Source organism: Ceratotherium simum, chromosome 13, assembly GCF_057802395.1.
Source record: "Ceratotherium simum simum isolate JZ-2026a chromosome 13, ASM5780239v1, whole genome shotgun sequence".
NCBI lineage: Eukaryota > Metazoa > Chordata > Mammalia > Perissodactyla > Rhinocerotidae > Ceratotherium > Ceratotherium simum.
In genome coordinates, this window is record NC_141912.1 from 35,694,876 (window position 1) to 35,714,181 (window position 19,306).

General features: G+C 58.3%; 1 protein-coding gene across 3 annotated transcripts in view; it reads right to left on the bottom strand.

Annotated features, from left to right (window-relative positions):
• GRM4 (glutamate metabotropic receptor 4) overlaps positions 1-19,306 on the bottom strand; it is a 106,412-nt gene that overhangs the window by 11,983 nt on the left and 75,123 nt on the right. For all 3 annotated transcript variants that reach the window (XM_087438471.1, XM_087438472.1, XM_004424255.3), the window contains exons 6-8: positions 5,749-5,949; positions 5,380-5,516; positions 1,401-2,336 (exon numbers count right to left, since the gene is read on the bottom strand). In XM_087438471.1, coding sequence (XP_087294597.1) covers positions 1,401-2,336; positions 5,380-5,516; positions 5,749-5,949 — 1,274 coding nt within the window. The remainder of the gene's footprint in view (positions 1-1,400; positions 2,337-5,379; positions 5,517-5,748; positions 5,950-19,306) is intronic.

The window sequence follows — 19,306 nt, forward strand, 5'->3', positions numbered from 1 at the left end:
CTGACGACTCCCCCAGTTACATCTCCAGCACAGCCCTCACCCCTGAACTCCAGACTCACAGTTCTTCCCCTCTACTGTCTTCCCCACCTGAGCACAGACACTTCTTCCTTCCAATCCTCACACCGAAACCCACAGAGTCACCCTGACTCTCCTCTGTGTTTCTCACTCCATGCACAATCCATCAGAAATCTGCCGGCCCCACTCCAGACACAGCAGAATCCCCTCCTCACCACTCCTGCTGCCAGCAGCCTCCTGTGGGATAGTTACGGTGACTCCGCACTGCCATCCTGCCCCGGCTCACCCTCCTGGGGCTCCACCCGGCAGCCAGAGGGACCCTTTTAAACCTACATCACAGGACGTCCCTCACGGTTCAGACCCCTGCAGTGGCCCCCTTCTCACCCTCGGTAAAAGCCAGCATGCTTCCCACAGCCCCTGGGTCCTACGCCATCTGCCCTGTCACCTCTCTGACCTCATCCCCACTACCCTCCTCCAGACCCCTCAGCTCCAGCCTCCTTACAGAGGGTGAACTGCTTTACACCCTCGTGTTGTGATTGTTACAACACGTGTAAGGACTTCAGGGGAAGGATCATGGCTCCAATCTACTGATGAAAAAACTGAGGCCGAGAGCCAGCCTGCTTGCTCAGGATCCCACAGGTAGACACGAAGCTCGGACCAGGAGCTGGGTTCCTCCGTCTCCACAATCCTCCCCGTCTCTGGCCTCTGTTTTCAGCGACTCCTAATCCTTCAAGATAACCCCACTACCACCACCAAGCACCCAGGCAGCACTGGGGCTGGGATGTGGGCAGAGTCACAGGGCCTTGTGGGTATGTCCAGACCCTCAGGCCAGGCCCACAGGATGTCCTGACAGAGCAGGCAGAAGGCGGCCCCTGTGCAGCCCCAGCCGTGCAGGGAAGAGCCCTCAGCTGACACGGCCAGGCCCCAGGCCCCTGGGCTTCGGGGCGGCTTGGGGCCAGGGAGAAAGGGAGCAAGTGCCCAATACATCTGCCACCGCAGGGACCCATGGGGATCCTGTGAGGGCAGAGAGAGGGGTGGACAGAGGAGCAAGGAGAAAGGACTGGACAGATGGGAAGATGGGCTGAGTAGCGAGAGACATAAGGGAAATGAGAGTCTAGAAAAGAAGGAAGCATGAAAGAGCGTGCAGCATCCTAGGCTGACGGAGAGGAGAGACGAAGGAGGGAGATGGGACAGAGAGAGAGAAAAGGGAGAGAAGGCAAGAAAAGAGAAAGGGAGGGAGACCAGAGAAAGCTCAGAACGTGGAGAAAAACTCGAGACAGAGAGAGAGGGCTGAAAGGCGGCATTTCCGGAGCAGGGTGAGAGGCCAGCCCCAGGAGGCTGCCCCGTCCTCACCCCGTCCACCACTCCCAGTCCCCGCCACTCACCTTGTCTGCTGACTGCGAGGTGCCGAAGAAGATGGGGATGAAGGCGAGCCAGACGATGCAGGTGGTGTACATGGTGAAGCCAATGGGCTTGGCCTCGTTGAAGGTCTCGGGCACACCGCGTGTCTTGATGGCGTACACAGTGCACGTGACCATGAGCAGCATGCTGTAGCCCAGCAGGCAGATGAGCGACAGGTCCGAGATGTCGCACTTGAGCACACCCCTGGCGAAGCGGGGGTCGAGCGTCCGCTGGTCCTGGAAGTCCACCACCGAGTGGGAGGGGTCCACCACAAACCACACGCAGATGCCCAGCAGCTGCAGGGAGATGAGGCTGAAGGTGATGGCCAGCTGCGAGGCGGGGCTGATGAAGCGCGGGGCGCTGACCGACCGCTTGCCCTGCTCGAAGATGCGGTAGATGCGGTTGGTCTTGGTGAGCAGGGCCGCGTAGCTGATGCTCATGCCCAGCCCCAGGAAGATGCGGCGCAGAGAGCAGGTGCCCAGATCGGGCTCAGCGATCATGAGGAAGGTGGTGGTGTAGCACAGGAAGATGCCCGCCAGCAGCACATAGCTCAGCTCGCGGCCCGAGGCCTTGACGATGGGCGTGTCATTGTAGCGCACGAAGGTGACCACCACGAAGAGCGTGGCAGCGATGCCCACCACGGCCAGGAAGAGGGGTAGCACGGCCCAGGGTGAGTCCCACTCAAGCTTGATGATGGGGATGGGCCGGCAGCCCGTGCGGTTCTCTGTGGGCCGCATGTCGTAGGGACACGTCTTACAGGTGTAGCGGTCCACCTGGTACTGGTACCCAGTGCAGGGCTCGCAGTGCCAGCAGCAGGGCATGCCCTTCACCGTCTTCTTCCGCTCGCCCGGCTGGCAGGGCAGGCTGCAGATGGAGCGGGGCAGCTGCTGCCCACTCCCCGGCCAGTGCATCCGCTCTATCTGGCAACAACAGCACAGAGGAGCGGGCCTCAGGACACGCCACCCAGTGCCCGGGACCACCCCGCTGACTGGCACCCTGTAGCCCCACGCCTGAATCACCAGTTGGACGGCTAAAGTCCAGCTGCCCGGGCCCCACCCGGACCTGCTGAATCCAAGAGCTGGATTTAAATAAGCTCCCCAGCACGACTCAGACACGGCTGACACATGGGGAATCCCAATCAAATCCAAAACTCTCAAGGGCTGTGTGGAGAAACTGAGCCCAGAGAACAGCAGTGACAACCTAGTCACACAGCAGAGAGAACTCAGAAGTCCTGACTCCCAGCCCCGTAAGGCCTTGCTCTTCACAGTGGTCCCCAGACCAGCAGCATCACCCAGGAGCTGGCTGGACATGCAAAATGTTAGCCCTACCCAAGACCTACTGACCCAGAATCTGAGCTTTCACAAGCACCCAGGCGACTCAAGTGCCCACTGGAATGGGGGATATGCTCCCTCTGGCTCAGCCCACGGGGCCTCCTCCAGGCGGCACAGGGAGTTGAGTTCAGCAGAGAGCAATGAACAGAGGTTTAATCAGAGGATGCTTAATGTGTGCCCAGGGGTTAGCGTTTACTTACATCTTGCTCTAAATTAGTGCTAGTCACAGTTACTGTCCCTGAAGACACGACTGCTGTGAGAAAAGGAACCACAGGAGTGTCGGCACGAACAACTGAATGTGTTACAAAATTCTGGCAAGTAAGCGAGAGGCCCAGGAGAGCTGCAGCCACCAGGAAAAGGGAGCTGACTACACTTGGGGCCAAATTCAGGCATCTGTTCTAAATAAAACGGCTCTTAGGAAGAGTTTATGTTTAGAGAGCACGGGCCTGGCCAGACTGGTGCCACCTTTGCACCAGGTGCTCACCTCTGGAGAAAGAATAACTGGTTGGTTCTGGGCTGGGTTTCAGAGCTGAGGAAAGGGGTGGGTGGGGAATCCAAAGATGGTCCCACAGTAGGAGGGAAAGAACCCTTAAGGAAGAAGCTTGTCCTGTGGCTCTGGGCATGACAGGATTGTGTGGTCCTCTGGAAGCCAAAGAGCACAGCAATGACCAGAGCCACCATCCTGCAGGAACAACGAGGCAGGACAATCCCTGTGTACCGGAGCTGTGAGACTGCAGGGGGACGCAGTGATGGTGAGTGTTCTGGAAAACTCTGTGGCTCCAGTGGAAAGAGCAGCAATGTGGTCAAATCTTGGGATCACAGTTCTGTTGCTAGCTGGCTGTGTGCTCTCGAGCAAATGCCTCGACCTCTCTGAGCCTTTGTTTTCCCACCTGATCTAATGATAGCAGATATGAAGCCGCTTTGCCCTTTGTTACTCATCGTGGCTTCCATTAGAAGTCATAATGGAAATGCCTTCTATTAAGGGCTTTGTGTTTGTCTCCCTGCTGCGTCTGCAGCCCCAGCACAGGGCTGGCCACGGTGGGGGCCCCATGAGTCTCTGTGGAATCTATAAAAGAAGTGGTGAAGTCCAGACAGGGGCCATGAGAAGCCGCCTCACTTTCAGACCCTAGAGGAAGGCAGTGGCAGGCAGGGTGGGACCTTGTCCTCGGCCCTTGAGCCTTGGCTGCTCTGTGACCCCACAGCACACCCCAAACTGAGCACTCAGGAGGAAGTGGGGAAGGTGTGATGGTTGAGGTCCAGTCCCTCCTCACCTCCTCCTGTCCCCCACTCCATGCTGGTAGAGGGGCCTGTATTACTGGGGAGGGGACCTTCAGGGTAGAGTCCACTGCCATGCCACACTCCCAAGCCAGGCCTTTACTTACCACATCTGTGGAATGGGGTAATAACAGTGCCTGCTCACAGGGCTGTGGTCCTCACAGTGAGGCCAGTGCTTACAACAGCAGCTGGACACAGCAGGTGCTCAGTGAGGATCAGCTGTGCTGCTACGAGTAACTGAGTCACTGCCCCACCCCCACTCCACCCACTGCACCAGGACGAGGCACGCCTCCATCTGGGTATTGTCCCACTTCACCAAGTGCTCCTACCCGCCCTGTTCTGTCTGTCTCCACTCAGCAACCCGAGGAGCATGACCACAGGAATGGGCTCTGCCCCCTGTGCGGTGTGGCCTTCGGAGCATCCCTCAGGCTGGGTTTTCCACGATATTTTCTCTGACTTAGAAGATTGTCGGGGCTAAATGAGATCATGGGTGGAAAGCGCTTTCAAGAGCTTGAGGGGCACACTGCAAGGAGAGATTCTTACAAGAGGGGACGGTGGGGACAGGATGCGATTCTGCCAGGATCCGGAACAAGGACAGCCGAGGCCCAACATGGACCTGGGCCCCCGGAGTCTCTCTGGTCCATCTTGATGTCACACTGTGCCCTCCCCAAGCACAGCTCACCCCTTCACTTTGCAAGGGACCAAGTCCATAGGCCCTTCCCTCCAAAACCATGGCTCTATTCACAGCTGGGGACACTGAGGGCCAGAGAGGGAAAGCCACCACATCCTGGGACAACCATGAGCTGGGAAAGTGTGGCTAGGAGGACCCAGAAGTCCCCCCCATAATACCCAGAAAAATGATGGCCTTCCAGTGTGGTTTGACGTGATGACAATCTCACTCTCAAACAGCTCCCCACCACCAGGCAGAACCCCACCATCTGACTGTGCCCTTCACCTCAAGACGTCGTCCTCCTTTGTCCAAACGCAGCCCTCCCTCCTCACCTTACTTCCCGCCACCCGCCAGGCCTTTGAGCATTTCTCTGCAGTGTAAATTCTTCTATCCAGAAGTTTTGGCCCTACGAGTGGGCAGCAGGCAGGAAGGCCCCAGGGCAAGGGCAAGGGCAGGGGCAGACAGGCAGCAGAAGTCCAGCTGCCCTGTTCTTCTGTTTGCGGGGGGCTCAGGACCCTTTGATGTCTGGGGTGGGGCATAGAAGGAAGCCCCAACTTGGCCCCAGCAAACCCGGGGGTCAGGGTGGTCAGCAGCTGCCTCCCCTGGCCCCCCTCCCAGGGGTTGGGATGGCGTGAGTGACTCTCCCCACCGCACCCCCCAGGCCCCGCCCTCCTGCCAGGCACTCACTCTGAGGTGCAGGTGGTCAGTCCAGGAGCCGATGACCTTGTACTCGGCAGAGCCGTTGCGCAACTGGTACTGGTAGATGTCGTAGCGCCCGGGCGCGTCTCCATTCTCATTGAAGGTCACGGGGTTCCCCGCAATGCCTGTGGGGCCGGTGGTGTCACACACTCAGTTTCTTTACTGAGCCTTTACCCAGAGGTGGGGAGGATTATGAGCCCAGGGCAGAGACACCTCCGGGGAGCCGCCTGCATAGAACCCCTTGGAGATGTCTGAAGAGATCCCCCCGACTCCCACCCCCCGGAACCCCAGGACCCCTCCCCTGGCTGCACAGCCCAGGACTCCTGGGCTGGGTGGCGGCCCGCACCGTGTGCCCACCTGAGAAGTTGACACTGCGGATGTACTTGAGCAGCTGGGTGCCATCCACAGGGTCCATGCGTGGGCAGAGCCCCACACGGCCTGGACACAGGTCGCGGTGCATGGCGTGCAGCGCGTGGCCCATGGCGTACACGGCATCGATCACAAACTGCACCTTCCCCTCCTGCTCGTATGCTGAGTCCTGCCCGATTCGCTCGCGGTCTGCCACAGAACACCCAGAGTGGGGCACCCATGAGGCCCACCATGCTCCAGACCGCGTGATGGGAACCAGAGCAGCCCCCGGGGCCCAGAGAGGTGGCACAGCTCGTCTGTGCCCACCTAGGTCTCCCAGCTCCTAGCCCAGTGCTGCTCTACCACCCTAGGGGATGGTCTTGTGGAGGCGCCTGGGGGACTGCCCCCAAGGTGAAGAGAAGGGCCCACTGCCTTGGCCACCATACCGCTGCTCCCCGTGCCCTCAAGGCCCCAGAACAGCCAGGGCAGGGCCCCTCATCACCATCGCCCTCGGGAGGCAGTGACGCAGGGGTCCCCTGTGGCTGTGGTGCCTGTCTGCCCTCCCCAGCCTGGCCTGGACTCATCACGGAAGCAGCTGTCTCTTGCACAGGCTGGGCGCTGTGTCTGTCAACAGGGGCAGCGGCACCCAGAGAGCTGCTCGCCCAGGGCAGCCACTCCAGCCAGAGGATGCTGCCCCCACAACAGGGTATAGGTTGGGAAACTGAGGCCCAGAGAGGGTGAGAAACTGGCCACAGTCCCTCAGGGTTCAGGACCCAGGCCTCCTGATGACCTCCATGGCCTCCCCTTGTCCCATCGTCTCCACCTACTCCTCTCCCACGTCACTGACGACCCCCCCACAACAGCCAGGGTGACTGAGCTTTGCAAAATGGGGAACTCACCTCTACCCACTTCTCATCGCAAACTGCAGTGGCTCCCCGGGACGCCGTGGGCTCGGGGCTCTGGCCTCCCATCCTCACCCCCTGGGCTCGGGGCACCCCAACCCCTCTGCTCTGGGGCCCTGTGCAAGCTGCTGGGCTGCCTGAGGCCCTGGTGTTCTCTGGGTATAAAGGGATCAAAATCCTAACTCATAGAGGGGCTGTAAGGCTTAAATGAGTTGAGGAACAGGAAACACTGGGCACAGAGGAGAGGACTGAGCCACGTTATTATTGTGCTAAGTGGTCAGAATGGGGGGTTTCTGAGGTGGGTGACAGAGGTCCCTGGGCCGGAGCAGGCCAGGAAGGCTTTCTGGAGGAAGAGGAGCTTCCTGGCCTGAGCCCTGGGTAATAATGATCACAAAGAATAAGGGCTGCTGACTTCTATTTAGCACCTACTCTGTGCCAGGCGTGGTTCTAAGCTCTTTATATGTATATTAACTCATTGAATTCTCACAAGGGTGCTCTGAGGTGAGGAATTATCCCCATTAGAGAGATGAAGACACTAAGGCACAGAAAAGCTCACTGGAGTTCCAGGACCATGCAGACTGGATCTGAACCCAGGCACTCTGGCTCCAAGCCTGTGCACCACACTACACCTGAGGGATGGTATGAGCCGGGGCCAGGATGGGGGGGTGGGGCGCGGCGGGTAGGATGGCAGGGGAGAGGAAGGGAGAGGCTGCACAGAGCGCTAGAGAAGCCCAGCTTCCCCTCCCAAGGCCACAGCCCCCGCACACAGCTTGACCTGCAGCCTCCCCCTCAAGGCCAAGGAAATCAACCCTCACAACAAACCGCCCCCCACCCCCCGCCCCTGCAACAGCTCCCTGCGAGAGGGCCAGTGCCACACCTTGCAGAGGTCATTTCCCAGCGGGCAGCAGGGTGAGTGGCTGCACCTGTGCCCAGCCGCGTGGCCACGGGCCTGAGCCTCTCATGTCTGTCACGCGGGGGCCAGGTTGAGGCCCCAGGAGTCTGCAGCTCACCCCCTGGGTTCCTGAATTTTTAGCCAGTGGATGGTCACTGTGCCCTGCCTGCCCAGGGAGCCCACGGAGCTGGCGGCACGTCTCATATCGCTGCCTCGGCCACCAAGACTCTGACCAAAGTCAGAACGGGGCTCCAGTTACCCCAGGGTCAGAGATCAAAGTTCACTGGTCCTCAGACTGGGTAGTTTGGGGGCAGATGTCCAGTTGGCTCTGGGGGCACTGTTGGTCCAGACAGAGCCCACAGCTTCTACGGTGAGGCCTCAGGGCTGGAGACCGGGTAGGCTTCCAGGCTGCCTACCGGCCTCTCCCGGCGGTCAGCTAACCCCCAGCTACCTGCTCTCACTGCCCTGCACTTGCACAGGAGTGTCTGGGCTCAACCCCCCGCTCCACCAACCGCTCTAGCTCTGTGACCTTGGACCTGTCACTTCCTCCCTCCAGCTTCAGTTTCCTCCTCTGCAAAATGAGGATAATGACGGCACCTACCTCGTAGGGTCAGACTAGGGTCCCTGTGAGGATTGCTGGGTTAATATTCACAACAGGTCATAAAGAGAGGCCTGGTGCTTGCCAAGCGCTTTGGAAGTTTGTTAAGCATGGAGGGCCCAAAGAGGTGTAAGCCTGGCCCTGCCCTGAGCTCCTGGACCAGCAGAGCCTTGCTCACAGGCAAAGCTATCTCTAGGCCAAGGCACAGAGATGGGGATGAACAGGAAAAGCAAATGCTCCAGCTACACCAGCCTGCCCTCTTGTCTGAGGCTTCTGATCATAAGGTTCTGAGAGCCAGGAGAGAAGCATAAGGGACAATCCTATCCCCAAAGGGCAACAGAGGGGGCCGGGACAGGGTCATCTGGAAAGCCCCAGCCCTGGACCCCACCCTCACTGCCCCCACCCCCCAGGTCCTGCCCTCTACAGGAGAAGAACCTAAAACACCCTCAACTCCCCTGCAGCTCCCATCACACCCTCGTTCCATATAAATGAGAAAGAGACTGAATTATTAATCAGGACGGAGTGGGAGGCTGCGGCCACAGCAGAGAGGAGGCAGCTCTGTCCCCAGGCCAAGGATACACCAGGCCGACAGACCCCGGCTGCACCTCTCAGCAGCTAAGCTGGCCCTCAGCCTCTCTCCCCTCCCTGCCTCCCTAGGGGTCCCTCCCCAGCGGTCTGGCTGAAGCATCCATTCCTGGGCTCTCACTGGGGTCACGAAGCTGCCTGCACCGACGCTGGAGTGCGGACGACGCCACAGGAGCACCCTCACCAGGGAAGCCCACCTCTGCCTGGGGAGCCCCCAAGGGAGGGGCTCTGGGGTCCTGTGTGCTGTCAGTGACCCTTGAGCACTGCCCCTCCAGAATCTCCACCCCAGAGTTATTACGGCACCAGCCAGAGACTTCTAGAGACTTCTCAACACACTTTCCTGTCCTTGATTTTTGTCTCAAGTCCAGCCGCAATTAGAGGAGAAAACGCTGTGAGGCGACCTGCAAAGAACTTTTATTTACAAGGGAGCACGAGGCCTTGAGTGTGCCTTCTACACACACACACACACGCACACACACCCCTCAAACCCCAGGGGCCTTTCCCCGAGCCCCAAAGGAAGCAACAATGACAGAGCCCAAGTGTGCTCACATGGCGGGGAGCAGGAATCACAAATTCAAGTTAAACGAGGACAGATGCTCTGTCTTAAATGTCTGAAGCTGCGCCCATCACTAGCGGGGGCGGGGGGCGGGGGGTCTCTGCACAGCAAATAACCCCGCAGCAGGGCCTGCGCATGCCAGGCATTTTCTCTTCCCGGAGGCTCTGGGGGGTAGGCTGCACTGGCCCCCGTCAGAGAGGAGGTAACTGGGGTTTGCAGGTGGTCGAGTGACAACCCCAGGGTCTCGCAGGCACCCTGGCACCCAGCAGGTGTTCATACATACCTGGGGACTGGCCTGGCTGGGAAGTGGCAGAGCTGGGATGTGAACCTGGATCTCGCTGGCTCCAAAAGAGTTTTCCCCGCCCTGAACTGTCCCTGCCCCTCTCCCCCCATCCAGCCCGACTTGCCTCCCTTCTTGTTCTCCGGGAGCCCAGGCCCTGCCCCAATTGTTTGGCCAGGCCCAGCCAGGAGTTAAGGATCCCTGTCTGCAGGGCTAGAGGAGGGGGGTGGCCGTGGAGGGAAGCTGGGTCAGAAAATCCCCTCTGGTGGGTGGGCGGACCCCCCCAGGCAGGGCCACCGCGTTCTGGGAGGAAGCAAGACGCACATTTCTGAGAGCTACTGGAGGAGATAAATTCCAGCCACATGGCGGCAATGACAGCAGCAACAGTTTGAAGATGTCCTAATTGTGTCCCGGGGCACAGTGAGCCAGAGATGCGCTTGGCTCTGCCACGGGTGACAGCCAGCCCGAGAACCATCAGCAAGGGGATTTTCTCCATCAAAACCCCGCAGCTGTGGTTACTACAGCGACTGCAGCCTTTGTGTGCAGGTTGTAAATTGTAATTGAAATGAGTTTTCAAGGTTGACATAATCAGAGTTCCTCCTTGTCTCCCGCCTCGCCTCTCCACAACGCACCCCGCCCAGCCGAGACCCTCCTGAGTTCTTCACTGTGTACACACACACACACACACTCTTGAGGCGGCTCCCACAAACAAAGGTATACAAAACCAACCATATACACACTCACGTTATTCTCACATCTACACATGTAGAGGAGAAACACGCAAACCTGCGTGCATTTATATACACGTCCATACACATCTCCGGTTCAAACATATACAAACACAAATGTACATATAAACGCACAATGTATACACACCTAGACACTTAGCATGACACGCACACAAGCATGCGGTCACTCGGATTTACCCGCTGTCAGGCGAGAAGCCGCACAGGCAGGTCCTGACAAGGATCTGCGTGTAAGGGTTTTATCTGGGAGGCAATGCCCGCAAGCACTTGTGGGGGAAGGGGAGTGGGACGGGGCAGGAGGCAGTAACCCCGGGCGGGTGTGGGGCTCAGTCCCCCTGGGGACCTCCAGCAGACTGCCTAGGGTCATCCCACCTGAGAGGACACGCACCCCAGCTCCCACCGGTCTTAGGCTGAGGGCTGCTCCCAGGGGTATGATCTCCACTGGCAAAGGCAGGGATGGTAAGCGCCGAGGGGACCCCGGGGCCCGGGCAGTGTCTGCATCCAAAGGTGCAGTCCACACGTGTAACCCCGCATAGGTGTGTGTACATACCACACACGTGCACACATATATAAACTTGCATTTACACACACACCAGTTTTCGTTCCTTGGCAAACTCCCAGGAAGAGGACCAGAGGTCCCAGGATCCCTCCAGGGAGAGCTGCCTGGTGTGGTGGCCCGGGCAAACACAGCTGGCCCTGACGCCTGGCTCTGCCACGGACCAGCTATAGGACCCAGTCAAGTAACTGCGTCTCCCAGAGCCTCGGTTTGCTCAGATGTAAATTCAGGAGAATAGTACTTACACGCTGAGGAGCCACTGGAGGATTCAAGGAGGGGCAGATGTCAAACACGCAGCATCTGACCTTGTACGTGCACGTGCTCCATAAGCCCCAGTTTTCCTCTGTTCCCTGACACTTCTCCGCTGCATAACTCTCCACTCCAGAGGCCTCCACAGCCCGGGGCCTCCCCCGGTCCTGTCTGCAGCCTGGCATGCACTGGCTCCCCCACCCCCATGAGATGAGCAGGGGATGCCCACCCCACGCAGACAGGCCAGGTCAGCTCGGCTGCCCACACACAGATGGGGAGGGAGCTGCCACGCTGCGCTCCCTGCCACTCCCCTTCTTTCTTGACTCCACCTGTGGTTGAGTCATTTTCTCCGTCACCTCCCTGAAACAAGCAGGGCTTTCTGAGGGTCCCCAAATCCTGCTCCCAAGGCCTCCACCACCCTGGGCCCTGCACAGCATTCCCAGAAGCCACATGACAGGCTCTCCCTGGCCTGGAGTCACACTCTTGTTCTTCAGACCCCTGTCACGGCCACTGCTGGCCCCTCCCCGTGAATTTTCAACCTCCATCAAGTCACCTGCTCTCCAGTCTGGGCTATCTCTAAACACAGCCTGGTCCCCTCCATCCCTGGGTCTGTTGCCCAAAACTCGGCCTCAGCTCTCCGCCAACCCCTGTCCCAGGGACCCCGGAGCCAGCCCGGGTGTCTTGGGGATTACTGGTTGGGGCAGATGAGGTCACTACTTGAGGGGCAAGGAAACCGAGGCACGGGGCGGGGTTGGGGTGGGGTGACCTGCCCTGGCGGAGGTGGTTCCTGACCCTCCCAAGGGTTTTTTTTCAGGGCCCGAGAGCTCCGTGGTGGTACAGCCCAGGGCTCCTCAACCTTGAGCCAGCCACAGGCCCCTTCCGAAGGAAATCAATTCTTGCAGACCCCCAAGAATATGACCCCAGGACGAAAAGACTGACATCAGCAGCTGAAGTCCTGGCTGTGACAGTGACTTCCAATTGCAAATCATCACAGCAGCAGAGCTGTGTCTTTGCCATCGGTAAAGACCACTTCGGGCTGGGCACCAAACGAAAATGCACAGTTGAAGAATCCTCGCAGAGCCCCGGGGTCCCTGAGAGTCTGACCTCAAGAATGTGTTCCCAGATGTCCACAGACCCCAGTTTGAAAAACGGAACACGTGCGCGGGGACCAGATGGGAGCAGCTTGAAACCCCACATTCCGCCTTTTGCAGGCCTGGCGAGTTTAGCATCTCTGAGCTTCACGTCCTCATCTGTAAAATGAGGCTGGCACCTGGGACCAGCAGAGAAGAGTAATACCTGCGGCAGAGGCCACGCTTGGCACCTGCACAGCCAGCTCCCAGGAAGGCTGTTCTCTGCCCTCGGCCCAGGAGCCTGGCTCAGCGCTCCCAGGCAGGGAGGGCCTGCCTGGGAGCAGGGTGGGACCAGGGCCGGGGCATGAAGAAGAGGCAGCTCTGGGGGCCTGAATCACAGTCAACTGTGGACGTCCCCTCTCCCCACCCCTCAGCCATGCTCCTTCCCCTTGCAGCAGCATCCCTCTACCGTATCCTTCCCATCAACACAGAAATATGCTGTAATTTCTCCCATTAAAACAAGCAAGTGGAGTCTCTGGACCCCACTTCTCCCCCAGCTAGCGTCCCTCTTTCTCTGTTTACAGCAAAACTTCTCCAAAGAGTTGTTCTGGTTCACTGCCATCAATTTCTCTCCTCTGTTTTTCTCCCGCGCAACTCCACTCTGGGTTTCACACCCACCTCTCCAAGGAGACTCGGCATCGCTAAGTCAGAGGGTCCATTCTCAGTCCTCATCGCCCTTGGCCCCCTGACAGCATGGACTCCTCCTCTCTACGCTCTCTCACTTCCGGGCACCACGCTCCAATTTTCCCCCTGCCTCCCTGGCTGCTCCTCCCCAGCGCCTCTTGGACAGTCAGTGTCCCCGGCTCAGTCCTCCGACCTCTAACTACACTCGCTCCCTTGCTGCCCCCAGCCCGTCTCATCTGTATGCTGACAACTCCCCAAGTTACAAGGTCGGCCAGCCCTCTCCCCTCACTCCAGCTCCCACTCCGCACGCCATGGGGACCTCAATGGGCATCTCACCCTCCACGTGTCCTAAACCGAACTCCTGACTCTCCTCCCCAGCCTGACCCTCCCATCCGCCATCTCAGTGCATGGCTAAGAACCTTGGAGTCATCCTTGATTTTCTGTCATCTTTTTCTCACCTCAAATGCTTCAGCAAACTCTGCGGCCACACTGCAAAACTTATACAGAATCCCACCCCTTCTCACCAGCTCCACAGCCACTGCCCTGCTCCCGGTTCCCATCACCACCCACCTGGACTACAGGACCAGCCTCCTAACTGGTCTCCAGCTCTGCCCTCAACCCCATCCCCTCTCTAGGCAGCAGCCAGAGTGAGCCTGTTAGAACATAAATCGGATCACGTCAATCCTCCTTCAAACTCTGCAATGGCTTTGTCTCATTCTGCGTAAAAGACTAAATCCTTACAAATTGCCTGCAAGGCCCACATGATCTGTGCCATCCCCACCCCACCCCTCTGACCTCATCTCCTACCTGTTGCTCTCTCTGCTTCAGCCACATGGGCCTCCTCACTGCTCCCCAGACTTGCCAGGTATGAGCCTCCTCAGGGCCTTTGCACATGCTGTGCCCTCTGCCTGGCTGCTCTTTCCCAGGTCTCCACATGCCTCGCTCTCTCACTGCCTTTAGGTCTTTGCTCAAGTATCACCTTCCCAGTGAGGACTTCTGATCTCCCGATTTTAAAGTGCACCCCCCCAGTCTCCCAGCACTCTCAATGTCCCTCCTAGAGGTATTCTGGATCTGCCCTCTCTGGACTCACTGTTAGGTCCTCTCTGAGGTCCACGGCTCTGACTCCTGGGACTACACCATCATACACCACCTTGTCTGCAAGGCTGGATTGTCTCCCACCTGCAGGGAAAGCTCCCCAGGGCAGGTCTGTCCCCCTCACAGAGTCCAGCACGGGGCCAGGTGCACAGTCAGCCTTTTAGTAAATACAGTTGAACAAGTGAGAAGCAGCACTGAGGGGAAGGACCCAGGATCCCTCTGGCCACCACGTGGCTGGTGGCTTGAGCAAATGCGAGCTCCTCTAATGGGCGACACAGCCTGGCACACGGTAGGCACTTCCAAATGTTGGTCTTCCTTCCTTCCCCAGGAAGAAGGCTCCCTCAGGTTCCTTCAAAAATCTGGAGGTGGAAAGATCTTTCAAAGCCAGGCTGGAATAGCCAGGAGGGCCCTAGGGCTAGGATACCAGCTGGCCCAAGGCAGGACATCTCTGGGGCCAGACGGCCTGGGTTCAAATCTCAGCTCTGCTACTTATTACCTTTGACTTTGGGCAAGTCTTTAATCTCTCTGTGCCTCAGTTTCCTCATCTGTAAAATGGGTTGCTGTGAAGATTAAATGGAAAACACTAGAACAGAGCTTGACAAGTAACAAATGCTCTATAAATATTAGCTATTATTATTATTGTTGTTGCTATTATTGCTGTTAGCACAGGCTGGGTGATCAGCGTCTCCCCACACATCCCTAGCTGCCTCACAGCTGCCCTCACTCTCAGAGCTCCCGGCCCCCGGGAGCGGCAGGCAGTAAATTTGTCCTACCTCCTCATAAACCAGCCTTCCTCCGCTCAGCCATCACCTGGCTGGCAGTGCTGTCAACAAGACGGATGCTACATCTGTTTTGTTTATGGCTTTAATTCTCAAACCCTGCTCTGCAGGCTCCCGGGGAGGGGGCGGGGAGAGGAGGAGGGAGGCGGGCGCTGCCCTCCCCCAGGCCTTGACAGCTGAGGAGGCACCTTGCTCAGTGACCCCTATCGCGCTCAGCTGTGGGGCAATCCTGGGCATTTGCAAGTGCTTCCTGCAATCTCCTCCATCCCTTCTCCAGGAAACCATGCGGGAGGTAGCCTGCTGGGGACGGGGCTCCAGCGGGATGTGAGTGGGTAATATGATTCCCATTTTACTGATGAGGAAACTGAGGCCTCAGGAGGTGAAGTGACCTGAGTGAGGTCACACAGCTAGGAAGTGGCAGCACCAGGATTCACACCCAGGTCTGCAGCAGTCTCATAGCTGCATGTTCGAGAAGGAACGGGGGCCCACGCACATCCCCTCACCCTCACCACTTCAAGACCCACCAGCCCAATCTCCAACTGCCAGCATCTGCCGCTCTCCTGAGACCTTGGTGACAGAAGCCCTCTGCGCCCGCCACTGGGCAGGCTGGAGGTGCTGAGGAATGAATGCCCTGCAGGAGCAGCCCCAGAGATCGACAGGAGTTGGTGTATTCATACCCCAGCTCCCTCACACCGCCAGTGGGATGACTGAAAGGCGTGCTCCTCTGTCCACAGGGCCCCCAGGGGGAGTAAAGCTCCAGCTGGTCACGGTGGTCACCTGCTCGGTATTGCACCCTTCATGGCTGCCTTCCCTCCAGTGTTTCCTGGGGTCCCCTCCCAAATAAACTACTTGCTCTCAAAGCCTTGTCTTGGGGGGCCCTCAACTTGAGACAGCCTGGAAGGATGGCATCTTCCCAAGTGTAAGACCCAGGAAGAGCAGGGCCTTCCCAGGCTCTCAGAAGGTCACCAGGCCCAGCCGCTGACCTGGGGCAGGAAGGAATGGCTTTGGCAAAGCAAAGGACGGGCGCAAATCTGTTGGCATCAATGGGCCAGAGTGGGCCAATCCCAGGCCACCAGTGTTGACGGGGCAGGCATCCGGGGAGAAGTGGGTGGGAAGCCAGGCTCTGGAGACACAGTGGGGGGAGGTGGAGAATACCGAGCTGGCTGAGGGCAAAAGAGAGGGGGTTCAAGGCATGGGAGGGAAGGAGCGGGAAAGGCAGGTGGGGCACCAGCTCTAGAGCCAGGCTGTGGGGTGTGAACCCAGCTCTGCAAAGTCTAGTGCCGTGATGTTCTCAAGCTGCCTCAGTGTCCTCTTCTGTAAAATGGGTGCAGCCCCCGTTTTACCGCCTATACCACCCACCCTGGGGATGGTGCCCCCCTCATCCGGTTCCTGCAGCTGACAGACAGAATCAGTACTGACAGACCTGGGCTGTTAATTACCTAATTGCCTGTAAGGCCCATTTCTCCCACCCCCTCTCTACATCAACAACCATTTCATCAGCACCCATCACAGGCATCATTTTTCAGCCAGCGTCTTCAAACACTCTCTCCAAACCTCACAACAACCCACTGAGATAGGGGATATCTTCCCTATTCTATAGACAAGCTTCTGAGACTCAGAGAGGTTAAGTGAGTTGTCCAAGGTCACACAGCAGCAAGAAGGCAGAGTCAGATCCAGACCCTGAGGTGAGTCCCTCCCCTGCCCCTCCCTCCCAGGTGCCTGGTCCAGAGCCAGCACTCCGTGGGGGCCACCCCAGCCCTCCTGGCCTGAGAGACCACCTCAGCTCACACCTGGGAAGGGCCATGGAGAAGCCAGAGCTGCCTCCCCCACCCAGGGTGCATCTCAGGTCCCACAAACACTCCCAGCAGCCCCCTTGCTCCTCACCTCACCCAGAGACGGACGGGCTCACCACACCTGACTTGGGGCCACACGAGGACTCTTAACCAGCCTCTGCTGGGGCTTCAGACGCAGCCAGAAGGGTCCAGGTTAGCTGTAAGGTGCTGTGCTCCACTCCTCCCCCTGACAAGCACCCCAGGCTCATTCCAGCCTCTGCTCCTCTGCTCACGCCCTCCCCCTGCCTGCAGTGCATGCCGTCCTCCCTCCCATCACCCCCTTCTCCCTCCGAGCCTGTGGCTCCCACACTTTGCTGCACAGTAGAACCACCTGGGGCGCTTTTAAAACTCGTGATGCCCAGGTTGCGCCCAGCACCAATTCAATCAGAATGTCTGGCGGTGGGAGTCAGGCATCAGTCGTTTTAAAAGATCCCCAGGTGATTCAATGTGAACAAGGTTCGGAACTACTGCTCCCGCCCAAGGTTCCCAGCTCTAAACATACAAAAGATCACCCAGGGAGCCTTCAAAACATCCACAGCCCAGGCCCCACCCCTGAGGTTCTGTTTAGTGGGCGTGGGGGTGGGTCCCTGGCAGCATTTTAAAAGCTCCCAGGTGATTCTAATGCACCGCCAGGCTGCAGAGCCCCCCTTTTACAGTTCACGATTTGCCTCCGAGACACCCCCTGGGCTGGCTCACCAGCAATCCCATTTCTCAGATGAGAAAGCAAAGGCTCAGGGAGGTCACAGGGCTCGCCACAGGCTCACAGTGAAGCCCTACACTCCTCTGAATCCTGCTCTGGCCCTCCCTCCTCCCCCTGCTCTGACGGTCGGCAGGTGGGCACGGTCGGCCCACACACCCACCTCAGGGCTGCTAGAGAGGCGGCCCTCTCCCCTGTTCGCCAGCCAGGGAGATGTCTGCGAATCCTGGCCCGAGGACTGGGAGTCTAGACAGAGCCTACAGGGACTGAGCAAGGCCTTCTCCCCGCCGGCCCCTCCCAGACCAAGGGGCGATGCCAGAAAGCCTCTCGCCCTTGGCAGGCTAGACACCGGGACCCAGAGGCCCCACTTATCCAACTTTCCCCCACTTCCGGTCTCACCCATCCCCATCCCCAAGCCACGCCTGGTGACCTAGAATCAGGGTGAACATACAGTTTTCCACCCCCACTTGGGCCCTTCTGAGAATTAAAGGGGATGCTCTCAATAACTACATCAGGAGAAGAGGAGTGAGCATGGTACACGGTCACCCTACCCAGGAGGGCTCAGCATCCCATGCCCAGGCGCGTTTGCACTTCTGACACTCTGTTGTGATTATTGCCTGATGAAGGCATTTGCTGTGCAGCCTTGGGCAAGTCGCTTGGCCTCTCTGACTCTCCATGTCCTCCTCTATAATATGGGGATCATAAAAGTCCCTAGAGCTGTTGTGAAGGTAAAATGAGATGACTTTAAAGTGTCCAGAACACAGTAGACGCATAACAAACAGCGGCATTTATGGTTATCAGCTCACCCAGGAACACAAGCCCCCACATAAGACAAACACATACCTTCTCCCTCAGACATACTGCCTCTTGCACATACAGTCACACACACTGCCACCTACACCCACATATGAATTTGCCCTGGCCACCAGGGGATACCCACAGCCCTAAGTGGCCACAAGTCCCAGCGGCCCCTGACCACCAGGGGGCAGCATGCTCTCCACCACCCACCCACCTCATCATGCTCCCTCCTCCCCTGGCCCTAGTGGACCACCTCACTGGCCAGGATTCCATGCAGCATGTCCCTGCGGCTAGTTCAGTGGCCCCTTGCTCATCTGGCCCTCTGCCACCTGCACCAATCAGTCCAGGAGGATATAAGGGGGAGTTCGTCATCCTTGCATAGGCACCTCTCAGGCTGAGGGGCACCCAATGTCTCTGAGGACGGGTCCTGCCGCAGAGCTGCCCAGACCAAGAGCACACAAGGATCCACACCCGAATGTGTCCGAATGTGGATGCACCAAGATGACTGCCATAAGGGCTGAGGGCCTAGAGCTCAGGCCTGGGTTCAAATCCTGTCTACCACCTTCCCCCTGTGGGAACTCAGTTCCCTTTACTTAGCTTCTCTGAGCCTCTGTCTTCTGATCTGTAAAGTGGACCCATCGGCCCATCCTTCCATGCTCATTCCCTGTTCTTCTCAGGACTCTGCTCAAAGGCTACCTTTGCAGGGAGGCCATCCTCTTTCTTATCTGTTTCATTTGTTCCTACTGCACATTTTCCTTCTGACATACTCAGTATTTACTTATTTATGTTGTTTCCTCATTAGGATAAGGAGATTTTTGACTTTTGCTCACTGCTATATGCACCGTGCTGAGAAGTGGACCAGGCACGTCCCTGGTGTCAAACTGGTGTTTGCTGAGTGACTGAAGGAACCCCGAGGGGTGAGAGATGGCTCTGTAAGGCGTTCAGACAGGCGAGCTTCAGGACTCACAGGGCAGCTGGGGTCAGGTCAGTTTGTGGGCTCAACTTAGGCACGTCCAGAGGAACCCCAAGGTGGCCATAGGCCGGACGGCTCCTCTGCGGAGACCCAGGAACCCCGTCCCCCACTCGGCCGCGTCACCGAGGGTCCAGACAGCACAGCACCTTCCTCGACCCTAAGCCCTACCACTCCCAAGACCTCTGGAGTGGGACCGAATGGGCCCTGGTCCCGCCCCTTCATGCCCCGCCCCTAGGCCCCCCAAACTCCGCCCCCAGGCGCAGGCCCATCTCCCC